Source organism: Spea bombifrons, chromosome 2 (genome assembly GCF_027358695.1).
Source record: "Spea bombifrons isolate aSpeBom1 chromosome 2, aSpeBom1.2.pri, whole genome shotgun sequence".
Taxonomy (NCBI): Eukaryota; Metazoa; Chordata; class Amphibia; order Anura; family Pelobatidae; genus Spea; species Spea bombifrons.
This window is the reverse complement of record NC_071088.1, coordinates 94,473,408-94,488,626: the sequence shown is the minus strand read 5'-3', so window position 1 is coordinate 94,488,626 and position 15,219 is coordinate 94,473,408. Positions and strand designations below refer to the sequence as shown.

Sequence of the window (15,219 nt, the reverse complement as noted above, 5' to 3'; positions counted from 1 at the left end):
TGTGTGTGTCTTACTGTGTCTGTGTGTGTCTTACTGTGTCTGTGTGTGTCTTACTGTGTCTGTGTGTGTCTCACTGTGTCTGTGTGTGTCTTACTGTGTCTGTGTGTGTCTCACTGTGTCTGTGTGTGTCTTACTGTGTCTGTGTGTGTCTCACTGTGTCTGTGTGTGTCTCACTGTGTCTCACTGTGTCTTACTGTGTCTGTGTGTGTCTTACTGTGTCTGTGTGTGTCTCACTGTGTCTGTGTGTATCTTACTGTGTCTGTGTGTGTCTCACTGTGTCTGTGTGTGTCTTACTGTGTCTGTGTGTGTCTCACTGTGTCTGTGTGTGTCTTACTGTGTCTGTGTGTGTCTTACTGTGTCTGTGTGTGTCTCACTGTGTCTGTGTGTATCTTACTGTGTCTGTGTGTGTCTTACTGTGTTTGTGTGTGTCTTACTGTGTCTGTGTGTGTCTTACTGTGTCTGTGTGTGTCTTACTGTGTCTGTGTGTGTCTTACTGTGTCTGTGTGTGTCTCACTGTGTCTGTGTGTGTCTTACTGTGTCTGTGTGTGTCTTACTGTGTCTGTGTGTGTCTTACTGCGTGTGTCTTACTGTGTTCATAGCTTATTCAGTTATTGTAATAAATATTTTAGCCCATTTTTTAGCTCAAAATATTTTTTCCTTTTTTTTCTCCTCTAAAATCTAGGTGCGTCTTATCAGCAGGTGCGTCTTATAGAGCGAAAAATACGGTATGCACTCCGAAGCCTTGTTCATTTTGTTCACTTCTGTGCTGTGCTAATAGTTATTCAGGCCTTACTTATTCAAGCACCTCTACCAATGACGTAGGCTTGAATAACTTTATTAAACAGCACATAAGTTAACAAAATGGACAAGGCTTCGGAGTTTGTAGTTTGTAGAGGTCTGGCCCTCTAAAACCATTCCAATTTCTCATGTGGCCCCATGGGAAAATTAATTGCCCACCCCTGCTCTACCACATAGTTAATCTATCTTTAGAGGCATTTTCCTGGTAATAGGAAAGTTGTATTATAATTTACTGCTTGGAAAAGTATATACAAACACCCTGCAACCTTTGATGCCTGGAACTGGTGCAGCTTTGGCCTAAAACACAATATTGGTACCAGTGTATTTTGAGCCGTTTTCAGAATTAACGACATTGAGGGTCCAGACTGTCTTTAGACAGATTGATGTCCTATGCAGCGGCAAGAAGAACTCCCTGTCACTGCAAAAAAAAAAAAAAAAAAAAAGGCTGGACTGTGACATCCTAAGAGCCATCTTGTCCATCATTTCACGGACGTAAGTCTATAAGCTACCACCCAATTGAAAAGCTGTGCATAAACAAATGCCTGCAAATCTCAATGAACTGAAGCAGCGTTGTAGAGGAATTTTGTTCCACTCTTCTTTAAACCATGTGAGAGATTGATAGTCCTTCAGAAAATGATTACTTGAAGTTGTGTCTGGTAATGGTGGTTCTACAAGCTATTGAATCATAAGGAATACTTAGTTTTTTGCACATGGCTTCTCCATTTTGGCTTTATTTTTGTTGAATAAATCATGACACTTTTTGTAATCTGAGTAAGATAAGTATACTTATCTTGACAGAAACAATAAACATTCACTTATACACCCAAGTGATTTGTTTTATATTGGTGTAGCACCTTACCCTTTTCCTTACAAAACCTTTTTTTTTTTAGTGCAGAGTATGGAAGTACCCACAGTCAGTACACACAAAGCACTGAACGCTGGCAACTTATCAAGTGTGAAATCGTTTGTATCTTGGTCGACCTTCAGCATTTAAATAGAAACTAACTAATATGTGCTTGGGGGCTTAATCCTCTTCCTGTGTACATATTTTCTTTGATGTTAACTAATTTTGTTATATTACTGAATAAAATAACCTAGTTCACAGCATCCACATCTAAATTCTTGTGTAATGTGACGTAGGTTATGAATATATTGCATTTTGCCACATATCATGGGGAAACGGCACTTATGTGCACCTACGTTTATTTCTAACAAGTCTTTGTTTTGATATTTCAGGTGCTGCAGAATATTTTGGAAACAGAAAATGAATATGCCAAGGAAATCCAGAACATGCTATCCAATTACCTTCGGCATTTGCAAACCAGTGAAAAGTAAGAGAAGCTACATTCTGTTTTCTATTTGTGATCTATTAATCACACTTAATAATTAACCTATAGCTGTTTGATTAGACAATTCCATTAGTGGCATGCTAATTCTCCAACTTTAAAGAAGAATCCCTTTGTATAGATAACACCGTATGGACCATAGTTTCAGGAAATCTTACCTCACTGAGAGGGTGGTAGATAAATGAAACAGTCTCCCAACAGAGGTTGTAGAGGCTAATACAGAGTCAGAATTTAAACTTGTATGCTATAGGCATTAAGGTATCGAAGACAGGACCAAGGATTTATTTAGGTCAGAGTCTCTACATTAGGAAAAATGGGCAGACTAGATGGGCCAAATGATTCTTACTTACCGTATTTGCTCGATTATAAGACAAGGTTTTTTCCGAGCAAATGCTCTGAAAAATACCCCTCGTCTTCTAATCAGGGTCGTCTTCTAATCAGACCTCAAATAGAGGTCTGATTATGAGACTAAGATCCAGATCCCCCGCACCGCTGCAGGGGACCTGGATCCTCCTGTCTCCCCCCCACATTTAACACTCCCCCACACACACACTTACCGAGGCAGCGGGTTGACGTCTACGCGATCCGCGTAGACAACGTCCGCTGCAGCCGGAAGGAGGTGTGGCTAGCAGCGGGGGTTGTCTGCGTCCGTCTCGCATACCTTCCCCGGCTGTCAGAGATCAGAGTTCCCCGCACCGGTGCCGCACCAGAGTGGCATATAGGGGTATAAGGCATTTCTGGAGGCAGAGTGCTCTATACAATGCCTTTTAACTCCCTTAATGCCACTCTGCCTCCTGGAATGCCTTATACCTCCCTATATGCCACTCTGCCCCATAGTATGCATTTTAACCCCCTAAATGCCAGAATGGGATATAGGGGTAAAAGGCATTTCTGGAGGCAGAGTGGCACATAGGGGGTCAAAAGGCATACCATGGGGCACAGTGGCATATAGAGGGTTAAAAGGCATATCATGGGCCACAGTGCCATATTGGTGTGGCAAGCCTGGGGGCAGGTGTGCGTAACTGGGGGACAGGTTGGAAAATACAAGGAAATAAAAACAAAAAAAATTTTTTCTCAATCATAGCTTTTATTAAAAAAATAGTTTACATGAATTAACATTTACTGGTAAAACTTTTTTCCTTTAGGGTCGTCTTATATTCAGGCTTTTTCTTTTTTTCCTAAGTTAATATTCAGATTTGGGGGGGTCATCTTATAATCAGGGTCGTCTTATAATCGAGCAAATACGGTACTTTTTATATTCTATGTTTTAATCGTGTAGATGCTTTACATATTCCATGTTTTATGCTAGCTGTACACACATCATTGATTGAGTTTTGTTTTCTGTTTAGACTCAGCCCCACAAGTATTTCCTATTTAATGGGAAACCTTGAAGAGATCTGCTCTTTCCAGCAGGTGTTGGTGCAGTCGCTAGAAGAATGCGCAAAGTAAGTCTTCCACAAAGTGTAGGTCTGCACCCTTCATTTTAAGTGTAATACTTGCTTCCTCCTCACCCTGTAATATATTAGAAACATGAATTACCATATTTTCCTGATTTTGGTTTGCACCCAGTTATAAGCTGCACCCTCATAGTTTGGTGCCATTTTAAACAAAATAACCAGTTTAAGGGAAAAAATACACATTAGTAGAAGTGTAAAACGGTAATTTCTCACTCTCTCTTACTCTCTCGCACTCTCAGTTTCTCATTACCTTCTCCACCGACCCCTTGCATGTCCCACTTCTTCTCTCACCTTGTCGTGTTCTTCTGTTTTCTTTATACATCTGCTTCTCCTCGGTATCAGCCCTGTTAACCAGACAGATTCACAGAGAGAAAGAGGCGCAGAAACACTTCCCTTTCAATCCTGCTGAAGTATTCCGGCCTTTTGGAGTACTTCCACAAATCCACAGAGCCGTGGCACGCACCACGGGGACAGGCTGTGTCGCCCTTTGCTCCAATCCGGAGAGACGGATTGGATGGACAAAATGTGTTCCTCACAAGAACACAAAGTTCTAATGAACTTACCAAAAGCTTTTCTCCATCAGTCTGATGTATGGTGAAAACATGCAGACTCGGTGGCTTGTGATTGTGTTATGTGCTTGAGCTGCACAGTTTAGAATTGATTTCATTTGCTCAGTCAGAAACCCATAAGTGAATTTATGGGTTTTCAGGAACTGTTTATGTTAAGTATTTTAGTTGGGTTTATGAGAGCAAGCTAGTTCGTAAACTGTAAGCGATGTACATGTTTTGCACAATCTGGCTACCATTAAGAAAAACAAAACACTCAGGATCTTTCTGCTGACCAGCCCAGATTTAGCCCTCTTCGCCATTTATACCGTCTTGTCTCAAAAGATGCGGAAGCTGACACGGTAGAAAATAGTTTCTGCTACGTTCATTGAATCCTCACAAAATAAACCTGATTTTCTAGAACACATTAAATATATGTTTAAATAGGTGTAGTATTTGAAATGCGCGCCAGTTTTTTTTTTTTTTTTTTTTTAGACATTGCGTTTTGACCGTGAACAGGAAAATAATGAAACTAAATAGCGCCATCTGGTGGTTGGTAATGGACCACACGTAAAAGAGTCTTCATAAGTTAAAGGGTCTATTATGCTTTTGTTTTGATTTCAGGAATTTCCCTCACTGATCACTGTTTTTCAAGGAAATCTGGCCAGTCTTTTACTCGGAAATGCTGTCCGTTCTTCTCATTAGTCACTCAGCAATGTTGCGTATCTGCAATGCATGCATCCACAGGGGCAGCCATTGTGGGCTTACAAACTACCAATACATTCTTCTGTAGACAGTTTGAGGTTTGATGTGAGACGAGAAAAGAATAAATAACACTGCAAACGTGGATGCTTTCGGCAGAACATATCTCTTGCACGGTGGTTCGGTGCTGACTTCAGCTCCAAGGGGTCTAGTGAGACCCCTCTATGTGCATGTATTGAAAATACATGATGATTTCCACGGGACTGCTTTCCTGACAGTGATTGGCTACTTGAAGGAGCCAAAACTGGTACAAAATGTGAGGATTTTCACTGGGTTGTAGTGTCTATTCTACAAAGTATTTTCATACACGGTATACGTTGGTCTAATAAAAAAAAATCATTCGCGATTTAAAGAGAATAATTAATTATGAAAAGTCTGACCCCCTTCACACCAAAAAAAGTCAGAGATGAGTAAATAATATAATGGGCCAAGTTTACAACATATTTTATCTTATTAACCGCTTTCTGATTAGCTGAAGGGTTACAGCTTTCAATAATAGTATGAAAGCTATTTTATGTAATCTGAGCTTATTGTGGCGGTTTTGGCCGCTATGCAATATCTTAATCACTATTTAATACCATTGTTATTGTGTTAACGGCTCTGTAGCACAGGTTAGCGTGTGAGCTGCAGCAAACTTGTGATGAACCACTAGAGGTCAGTAGAGAAAGTGTGAAGAAAGTGCTGATGGGTCAGCTAAGGTTAGAGCTGGTTTGGGTTCTGGATTACGGTATATACCTCTTAGCTGTGGCATATTGTGCTCTCTATAAGGGAAGGAGAGGAGGTTAAAGCTTTGCACACCTAAAGGGGCAGAAAACATATTATAAACAGCCATATGGAACAGGCATATGTAAGTTTTTGTATGCCAGAAGCTGTAGAAAATGTAAGGCTTTGACCTTGCAGGATAGTGTATATTTTTATGGAGGTTAGGAAACACACTTGCACTTTGTCTGTATCCTTGATGTCATAGATATGATGCCGTGGTTAACCTGAATCTGGTTTTAGTTATTTATGTATACTGTGCAAAGGTTAAACTACCTGGGTCTGTGAAATTGTGAATGTAGAATTTTATTGTATTTTAATTAATCTGTTTCTTTTAGGTTACCCGAAGGTCAGCAAAGGGTTGGAGGTTGTTTTATGAGTTTAATGCCACAGATGAAGAGTTTGTATCTTGCATATTGTGCCAACCACCCTTCGGCAGTCAATGTCCTCACACACCACAGGTCAGTTTGTTCATTAGTACACTTTTATTTTCATTTTAACAATGTAATTTACACCTGGTAGGTTTATTTCAATCATGTTTTATTTTACTAATTATTGTGTTCAAAATATGAAACTCCACACACAGCTCTAACTGCATCGGGGTATATTTTAGTTATATATAAATTAAAGTAGTAACGTTTACAGAATTTGTTTTTTGTGACCATCACACGTAGGGCAGACCCCATCTTGGTTGGCAATTAGAATGTATCATGCAAGTTAGTAACAAGTATACTGCCTTCTCTCATCTGCATTTGAACCTACAAAGCAGACCGTTTCCTTTGTTCCTCTGAGACACCGTGTTACGGGAAGCAGAAGTACTAATGGAACAAACTACCTGAGGAGATGGAATCTATTCTTGTTGCTCTTGCCTCATTTTCCCAGAAATTTCTCTGTTTCTAATATCGTGGCACACAATGCTCTCCCTAGTCACTGAAAGATTATCAGCATGCCGTTTTACAAAAAGTGGAATGGCTCAGAAAAATGTGACCACTTTGGTCTTTTCTTCCTCGTTTTTGGTATATGCGCAGAAAGTGTGCACTTGATGCTTGTTTAGGCCGCACTAAGTGCTTAGTTATGTGTTCACATCGCGATTGACTTCTGATAGGGACCTGAACTATTGTTCCTTGATTTTCTGCGATTCATTGACCTTCTGGATATTGTTACAATTGAACTACTCAAGTATTTTGTCTGTTGACTTGCCTTGGATGCTCTACGGGTTCTGTATCATTGCCAAAAGTGTATGTGATTTTTTTTTTTTTTTTTTATTTAATATCCACTTTATTACCACTCAATATTTTCCTAAGATGTTGACTATTGATGTATGCTAAAATAAGCTTTGTAAATTTGGGTCACATTGTGTTGGTGAGGAACGTAGAATGGCTTATTTGTTTTGAGTAGTAAGTAAATATGACAGTCAGGTGTCAATAGATTATTATAGATTATTATAACATTAGTTGTATTTGGATATTGACACATACTTATAGTCTGTATCAAAATTCCATGAATGTGGATGTCTGTAAGATCATGTCACTGTACTTATTGATGTAATTAGAAACTCACTAAAATAAAAAAAAATAAAAAAAAAAAAATAAATAAATAAAAAAAAAAAATATATATATATATATATATAAGCTTTGGAAAGAAACAAAAATTCCACATGCTTTAGTTTTTGGCAGTGTCGGTTAGGGCATTTTATTGATCCTTTTGTGACTGATTCTCATACAGAGGAGCCCTCAGGGTTTGACCTAATCTCAAAATGAATTGACAGACTGTCGATAATATGCAAATATATCACATTTGGTGCTTTACTCACTAGAATTTTAAGATTGCGAGCCACCTAATGTGTCGGTTTGTCTTTGTCATACCCCCTTGAATATATGTATTATATATCATATGTTATATATGTTTGTGTGCTTAATACATATATTCATTATATATATATATATATATATAATGAATATATGTATTAAGCACTGCGTAAATTCTTGGCGCTATATAAATAAAAGATAATAATAATAATATAATTTGTTTGCAAACAGGTGATTTGATTCAGAATATCGTTATGCCTTAATTATTGCTAGAACCATTTTGGTGCCACTGTTGGCAAGTCAGTAGAATTGGATACTGGCAATGGATTTTTAAGCATCATGGTCATTTTATTTGGAAAGTCTCTCAGGTATGGATGTGGGTACCCGCAGATAGCAGTTCACACCAAGTTTGTGTGTGTTTTTTTTTTTTTTTATGAAAGATGTCACTGTGCCCTCTTGGTTAAAATGTGCATCATCGTGAACCAACACGTGCAAAGAATTGATTCTGTTAACCGTTCGTGACCCCAGCATCCAATGAATTAGTATGTAAAAAAAGAATTTTACCCCTTCCACTTACACGATATTCCATTTATGATAAACATCTGTTACTTGAGCACAAACATTTTGTATCTAGTGTAAGTGGTTTGTAGGGAAAAGCTTAAAATAGTTTCTGTCCCGCTGCTCAACCTGATAACTGAATTATCTTTGTAGTGATTGCGGTCGAGTGTATGTTATTGTAAGGTAAGCATGCCTTGCTGCAGGGTAGGTCTTGCTGAGAATAACTGGAGCATGGATAACAGTGGTGGAGTTCTTTGTGCCTCCTGCACACTGCCTCCCATGAGCTTCAGACAGTAGGAATGATGTCATACCCCATCAGCCGCACTCGAGAGAGAATCATCCCTCCAGCTCCCGGGAACAAACTGCTCAAAGTCTCTAGCACCGCCGTACAATGCGCTGCCTGTGTGCCGTCCTGAGGCCTGCCAGCACTGAAAGCTCCTGCTCCATTTCTTACAAGCAGAAATCGGCTCCAGAAGTGTGAGTCCTACCTGTGTGTTCTGCGGGCTCCATCGTACAGGCGTATTCTGCATTCTGTAATGAGATATTCCTTTGCTGTAGATCTGCACTCCGGTAAAGAGTGCGGCAAACAAAACACAGATTGCTTGTTTGCTTTATGGTTATCTGTAGTCCTAGGAAAATGCTATGTAAGTTCAATGCGTTATGTTGACGAGTAACTTAACTCAATGCTAGCATGGGAAGGAAGGAACGTATGTCACCGTCGCCGTCGCCATTGAAATGGTTAATTGTGGCTGACTTCCAAGCTGTGATCACTCTTTTGTGTTAGGGTTTCTTTTGTGTGTGTCTGCACCTTACAATGCCTCTTAGCCGAGTGCCGAGGAGATTTAATGTGCAGCACTTACGACAATTACAACTGTCTGCATAATGGGACTTTTGTCTCTTGCAACGCAGCTGGCATCGCAGAACTATTATAAATAACAGGGTCGCCGTGAGAAATGCGCAGAGCTAAACGTTGGGGAATATCGAAAGTCTCCTCTTTCTCTTCAGCCGATATCCAGTTTCGGTTTAAAACCTGTTTATATATTGTATTCAATGCCTAGCAGACTAAAAGGCATTTAGTTGGACTTGGAACTGGTTCACCTGTTTTAAAACAGGTCCCACCACCGAAGCATTTTGGGATCATATAAAAAAAACCTGCGTTCTTTTACTCCCTTTCAGTGCCCTACTAGTGTGTGGCCTTCTGTCTGTCATAGTTATGTCTGTGTTCTGTTCAATATGTTTTAAAATGTTCTTTAGGCTTATGTTGGTTATAACTTTCGCGTTACTGGGGGACTAACAAACAGGTGGTACTGTATTCTAAATCTCATTGTGGAAATGTTATGGAAATTAAGACAATGTCATTCCATCTCTCACAACAGGAACTAGAACGGTCAAGAACTTCTTTTAGAATTATTATACAATAGTGTGTGTGTGTGTATGTGTGTATGTGTGTGTATATATATATATATATATATATATATATATATATATATATATATATATATATATATATAATGTGGTTGGATTGGCACAACTTTTATTCCTGCGGCTTGTACGAGATAAACCTATGTTCCTGTTTTAAGAGTTCATTATTTATTCAGAAACAAGTAATTTCTTGTAGGTTAAATTTTTGTAGCTTAACTGAGCCGTCGTATTTAACATTAACAATATGAACATTCTATTGCCTCCCACTTTTGGTGATGTTGGCAGCTCAGTCTACGTAATTGTTTAATACTGTTACCAAGGTACAGTAACATGATTTTATATATTTGGGGTTTTTTATGCTCACATGCTTTGTCTCTGTTTCTTTTGACTTATTAGCAGAAGTTTCCCTCTGTTAGAATATTTTACAAGCTGTTACGGCAATATTTCTGTAATAATTACAGTGAGGAACTCGGAGAGTTCATGGAGATGAAAGGTGCCAACAGTCCTGGAATTCTTGTGTTGACAACAGGCTTGAGTAAGCCTTTTATGCGCCTAGACAAATACCCAACGCTGCTTAAAGAACTAGAGAGACACATGGAGGTATTTAACAAAAAAAATCCTATATATATATGTGCCTGGGTGACTTGTTCATGCCCAAGCCTGCTATGCCAGGTGTTAGAAATGTTACGGGTTTACAAATGGCAAAACGAGACAACCTCAAATTTGTAAAATGAAACACATTTTCAATTACAATCTGGCATTAATTAACTCATGCTTTATTTTTTGTTATTGGATCTAATTTGTTTAGAGCATGCTTGTTATATCACCGTTTTATTCTTAAAATACCCATTCCAATATATATAAGTGAAAAAAATGTTTGCTTCTAAAGACTTCATATTTTAAACAATGATTAACAATTTGCCAAGATATTTAGCGGTCTCATTATTCCGTTGGCATACATGAACATAGTAGAAATTCCCACTGTTGGTTCCAAATAGAACTAATACATATAAAGTGTTTGTGAAGTTTTATCAGCCTAGTAGTTTTTTCCCTCATAAATGTATAATCTGTTGACTATATAGTAATTTTGAAAACTGTAAAAACCTTCTTTTTGTCTCAGGATTATCACCCAGATAGGCCAGATATCCAGAAGTCCATGACTGCGTTCAAGAATCTTTCGGTAAGTATAATAGAAAAGTTGGAAAAAGCTTCGTTTAAAGTTTGCTGCTTGCTGTCAGGTTTCTTGTGCATCTGTACATAAATACAGCAGAATAATGTTTGGGATGGATTTTTGAACCGCTAACCCATGAATAACTGTTTAGTGCATACCTTGTAATCTTACAATTGCTTCCCTCCAGCATTACCAGCTAATTTAATTGTTTTCCAAGGTGTCACTGCAATGAATAACATAAAACATGTTGCATTTAGGGATTTAAAAAAAGTTTGTTAGAGTAGTGCTGCTTATTTCATCCATCTCTGTGTTGCTTCAGGGGTTTACACTAACGAGTCACGTATCTCTCTGATTATAGGTACAATGTCAAGATGTGAGAAAAAGAAAGGAGCTGGAACTGCAAATTCTGAATGAAGCCATTCGCGGGTGGGAAGGGGAAGACATCAAGGCTCTGGGCACAGTGTTATACATGTCCCAAGTTATGATACAGAATTCTGGGAGTGAGGTAATAATACACGTTAAGTACATTTGTGTGTCGTAAAATATAGTCACACCCTGTAATCTGAGCAGTGCAGTGTTTATTTGTAACCCATTGGTGCCCCATTGGGCCCATTCAAGTAATGCATGAGTAGTTATGTATTAAAGTGTGCAGTCGATCAGTATTTGAATACCTATGTGCTTACACTTCCATGACAGCAATGTTTTACTTTTATAAGTGCACGGTCACATCCCGTAATTCAGAGACTTGCACACTTGTGTCCATTGTTTTTTAAGGTGTTAACAGGAATCTGCATGTGATGTGGGTGCAATGTCTGCATGACAGCATGTTAATGATCTTAGCTTGTGAGTCTGGGCAGAAATTTTGCGATATGAAAATAACTGATGTATGGAGCCCGTTCACTGGGCTCCAAAAGAAGCTATGTAGAATGGTCATTGAATTGACATCTTAGTAAATCATAGATGTAAGTCACTAGCAGCCAGACAAAAGTGCATGAGAATTGGGTTTTGTGTTTGCTTCTTTTGTTTTTCTTTAAACTACTTTAATGTCTTCAAATTATAGAGTAATTGCCCATATTTATGGAGGTTTGTTCACTAAACTGTCATTTTTTGTAGGTATGTAGAAACCTTTCTTCTCTACAGCTTTATTATTAATTTACAAAGGGCCAGACCCAATTAGTTTATTCCGTTTTGATGGGCCAATGTAGTACTATGCAGTACGTTAAATATAAGAGTTTTACTGAAGGTGCATTGTGCACGACCAACTCAGCAATAATTCATATAAAAACATGCTTAATAAAGTTGAAGAGTGGAAATGTTGCAACACACCTACTAACTCATGGTATGGTTCAAAACCATTCTATGAGCATACTCGCATACAGGCTTCTCAATCAGTGGAGAGATTGAGCGACTAACATTGAGGGTTTGGTGTCAACATCTTTTTAAAGAGGTGTTTAGTTACCATTGTGCTGTAAGAAACAATACAATGGAATACCGGACCCCTGATATCCCAAAGACGACTTGGTTTTACGTCACAGAGGAAGTGATTATTTTTAGGTAGCGGTTGCAGTCATGCACGGTGCAAAGTATCAGCTGAAGACAGTTATGGATTTTCTCATAGACCATACTTGTCAAGATCACTTTAAGTGATGTAGAGCAGAGTCAGTCTTATCTCCAGCAGCTTTACGGTCTATTATACGTAAGACTATATGGAAAGTAAAAACTGTGGAAATTTGGGGTTTATTCGCTAAATGGAAAGTGGCAGGTGAGTTTTCAGGACAGTTATTTTTTCACAGATACATAGAATTTTGGCAGCAGATAAGAACCATTCGGCTCACCCAATCTGCCCATTTCTAGTATGCTCCTTAATGTTGCTTTACGTTATGAAGAGCCGTACCCAATTTGCTTCTTCTGCAGGAAAGGCTATGCTGGCCCTGTATAACATGTAGTTAAAAGAGCAAGTCTCTTTACGCATTGAATTATACAGGGCCTGCTCATACTGGAGAAACTGGCCTATTTTAGCCTTGCATAATGAATAGTGAAAAGAGAGAGAGTTAAAATGCCAACTCTCCCTTTAGAATAAATCCCAGCATCTTTAAAAGTTTCAGAGGTGCTTAAACATATCTTCTAGAAATAAAGAAAATGTTCTATTCATCATGCAGAAGATCAATCTTAATGTTCACTTATTGTTGAGCAGATAAGTCAGTATTTATACCTGATATTTTGTCGGCGTACATGAACTGTGTGTAAATACAGGTCTTTGCAATGAAACTGAATTGGCTGAGATGGAAAGCTAATGTGAATTATTATTTTCCCCCGAAGGAGAAGAATGAAAGGTATCTTCTGCTGTTTCCTAATGTGTTGCTAATGCTCTCAGCCAGTCCAAGAATGAGTGGTTTTATTTATCAGGTAAGCAGAGTAACAATTAATAAACCTGTTTTCTTGTGTGGTTAAATGTACACAGAAGAGACTGTATACGTAGGCGTTATGTGAAGCAATGTCAAATGCTATTGGAATTGGGGCATGTTGAAAATCTATTATTCTTTTCATTTTTTTGCATAAGCATTCCCTTAAATTATTATTTCATTTGTTTTGTGATTGTTTCGCATGTTTTGTTCGGCTTGTCTTTAAAGACATTTTGCAAACATGGTTAATGCGTTTATTGCATTGTGCAGTGAGAATGTGAAACATAAGGCTTTTATCAAAATTTACGGTAAAACATAATTAACCCACAAACTTTGTCAACAATCCAAAGACCTTTTTTTGTGTTGGCTAAATGCTAAATGCTAATGTTCTTTGATTTTTTTTCTCAGGGAAAAATTCCACTAACAGGAATGTGTGTCACTAAACTAGAAGACAATGAAAACCATAAAAATGCATATGAAATAACTGGTAATGTTTTCCTTCTTGATCTTAGATGGGCTTTTGTAAAGAAAAAATGCAATGAAAATTACAACCAAACTGTATTGTTTTTTTTTAATCATAAAATATATTATACATATGATAGGTGTACTTTTAAGACCAACTTGTGGTTTTTATTTAACAAATGTTGTGTTCAGTAATACATTTCAACTTCAGACATAACAATGATTGGGCAAGATCTGTATGATAAAGCATAGCAAGAAAAACTGGTATATAGTTCACACGCAGCTGAGTTTAGCTACAAGAATTCTGTGTACATGTAGAATGGCTGGGACTGTGACTATATTTATTTATAGATCACAACAAGCACTATTAGAATAGGATTGAGTGAAAATTTAAAACATTAAAACTGAAAATAAACAGTTTGACAATAACATCAACACATTTTAAGGTATACTGGTACATAAGGATGAAAAAAAAATGCCCTTCTTACTATCTCAAAACCTATATATGCTTAGAATCTGCTAATGCTCAGGCAACACTTGCAAAGATTGTAGGGGGATTACACAGAAGTGACTTGGGGAATTAGAAGCTGTGTCTTTGAGATCTAACTGCCTGGTTAAATAAGATAATTGGCTCTCTTTTTGTTGAATTATGTTTCCTGCACTTGAAGCTGTCCACAAATTCAGGACATACTGTTAAATCCCATTCCCGCCTCCCTGGGCCGGTCCAAAATTTTTCGTAAAGAGCTGGTCTGGCCGTGTATGTGTGTGAATGAAGGTTTAAGCGTTTGTGTGCTAGCATGGATGTTTTTGCTTAAATCGTGTGAGAGGGAGTGTGTGTTAGTGAGTTTGCATACGTTAGTGTAAGTATATGTAAGCATGTATATGTGTGTGAGAGTGTGTGCATATTTTGGGGGTGGGGGTCAAAGGGCAGATGAAGCCACTTTGTTTTACTTGCCCCCTGTACCCCTCCCCCCAAACAAATCTGCCCAAAAACAGAAAATGTAAGGGGTCGCTTTCTCCCTACATAACCTAAAACTGTGCATGTAGGATATTGCTGTACTTGGGGGATGTTAACATAAATTAGGGATCTTTTAGCAGCTTTTTTTTAAAGGTTTTCCTAGGTAAAGTGTAAGCTATGACATTTGACCTGGCCAAAAAAGTGTCCTGACACCCTCCACTCAAGGATAAATAGTAAGACAGGGGAGCTTTTGTATACTACTATAAAAATACACAGGCTTCCGTAGGTATAGTATAAGTGGTTTATAATATTGTTGCCTGTATATATCTGTATGGGAAAATTGTGGCCTCACAGGGAGAAAATATGTCCAGGCCCCCGAATACTAAAATGGTTAAGTGGACTTGTAAATACATTTACTCAAGCAACAGTAATTAAGTAGGAATGTGCTAATTTTTCCCCTTGCTGTCATACTTTTATACAGGTAATATGATTGAGAGGATAATAGTTTCCTGCAATAACCAGCAAGATCTTCAGGAATGGGTGGATCATCTCCATAAGCAAACCAAGTTCACATCGCTGACAAACCCTCCAGTGAAGCCTCACTCTGTGCCCTGCCATACGGTAAGTGTCTGAAAGAGGCTGTACTCATTCCTACAGACTGTTTCTGATTGTGTGAATGATACTTAAGGTAAACCATCTCCCATTACTGAAGAAAAGAAAATAGCCTTTCAAGAATATATGATGTCGTAGTGGTTTTGAGTTTCTCATTTA

General features: G+C 38.2%; 1 protein-coding gene across 3 annotated transcripts in view; it reads left to right on the top strand.

Annotated features, from left to right (window-relative positions):
* Nucleotides 1-15,219, top strand: part of ARHGEF7 (Rho guanine nucleotide exchange factor 7) — a 62,565-nt gene that overhangs the window by 31,820 nt on the left and 15,526 nt on the right. For all 3 annotated transcript variants that reach the window (XM_053455253.1, XM_053455252.1, XM_053455254.1), the window contains exons 7-15: nt 2,035-2,129; nt 3,494-3,589; nt 6,006-6,128; nt 9,917-10,055; nt 10,576-10,635; nt 10,985-11,131; nt 12,946-13,032; nt 13,437-13,515; nt 14,930-15,069. In XM_053455253.1, the coding sequence (XP_053311228.1) occupies nt 2,035-2,129; nt 3,494-3,589; nt 6,006-6,128; nt 9,917-10,055; nt 10,576-10,635; nt 10,985-11,131; nt 12,946-13,032; nt 13,437-13,515; nt 14,930-15,069 (966 nt within the window). The remainder of the gene's footprint in view (nt 1-2,034; nt 2,130-3,493; nt 3,590-6,005; nt 6,129-9,916; nt 10,056-10,575; nt 10,636-10,984; nt 11,132-12,945; nt 13,033-13,436; nt 13,516-14,929; nt 15,070-15,219) is intronic.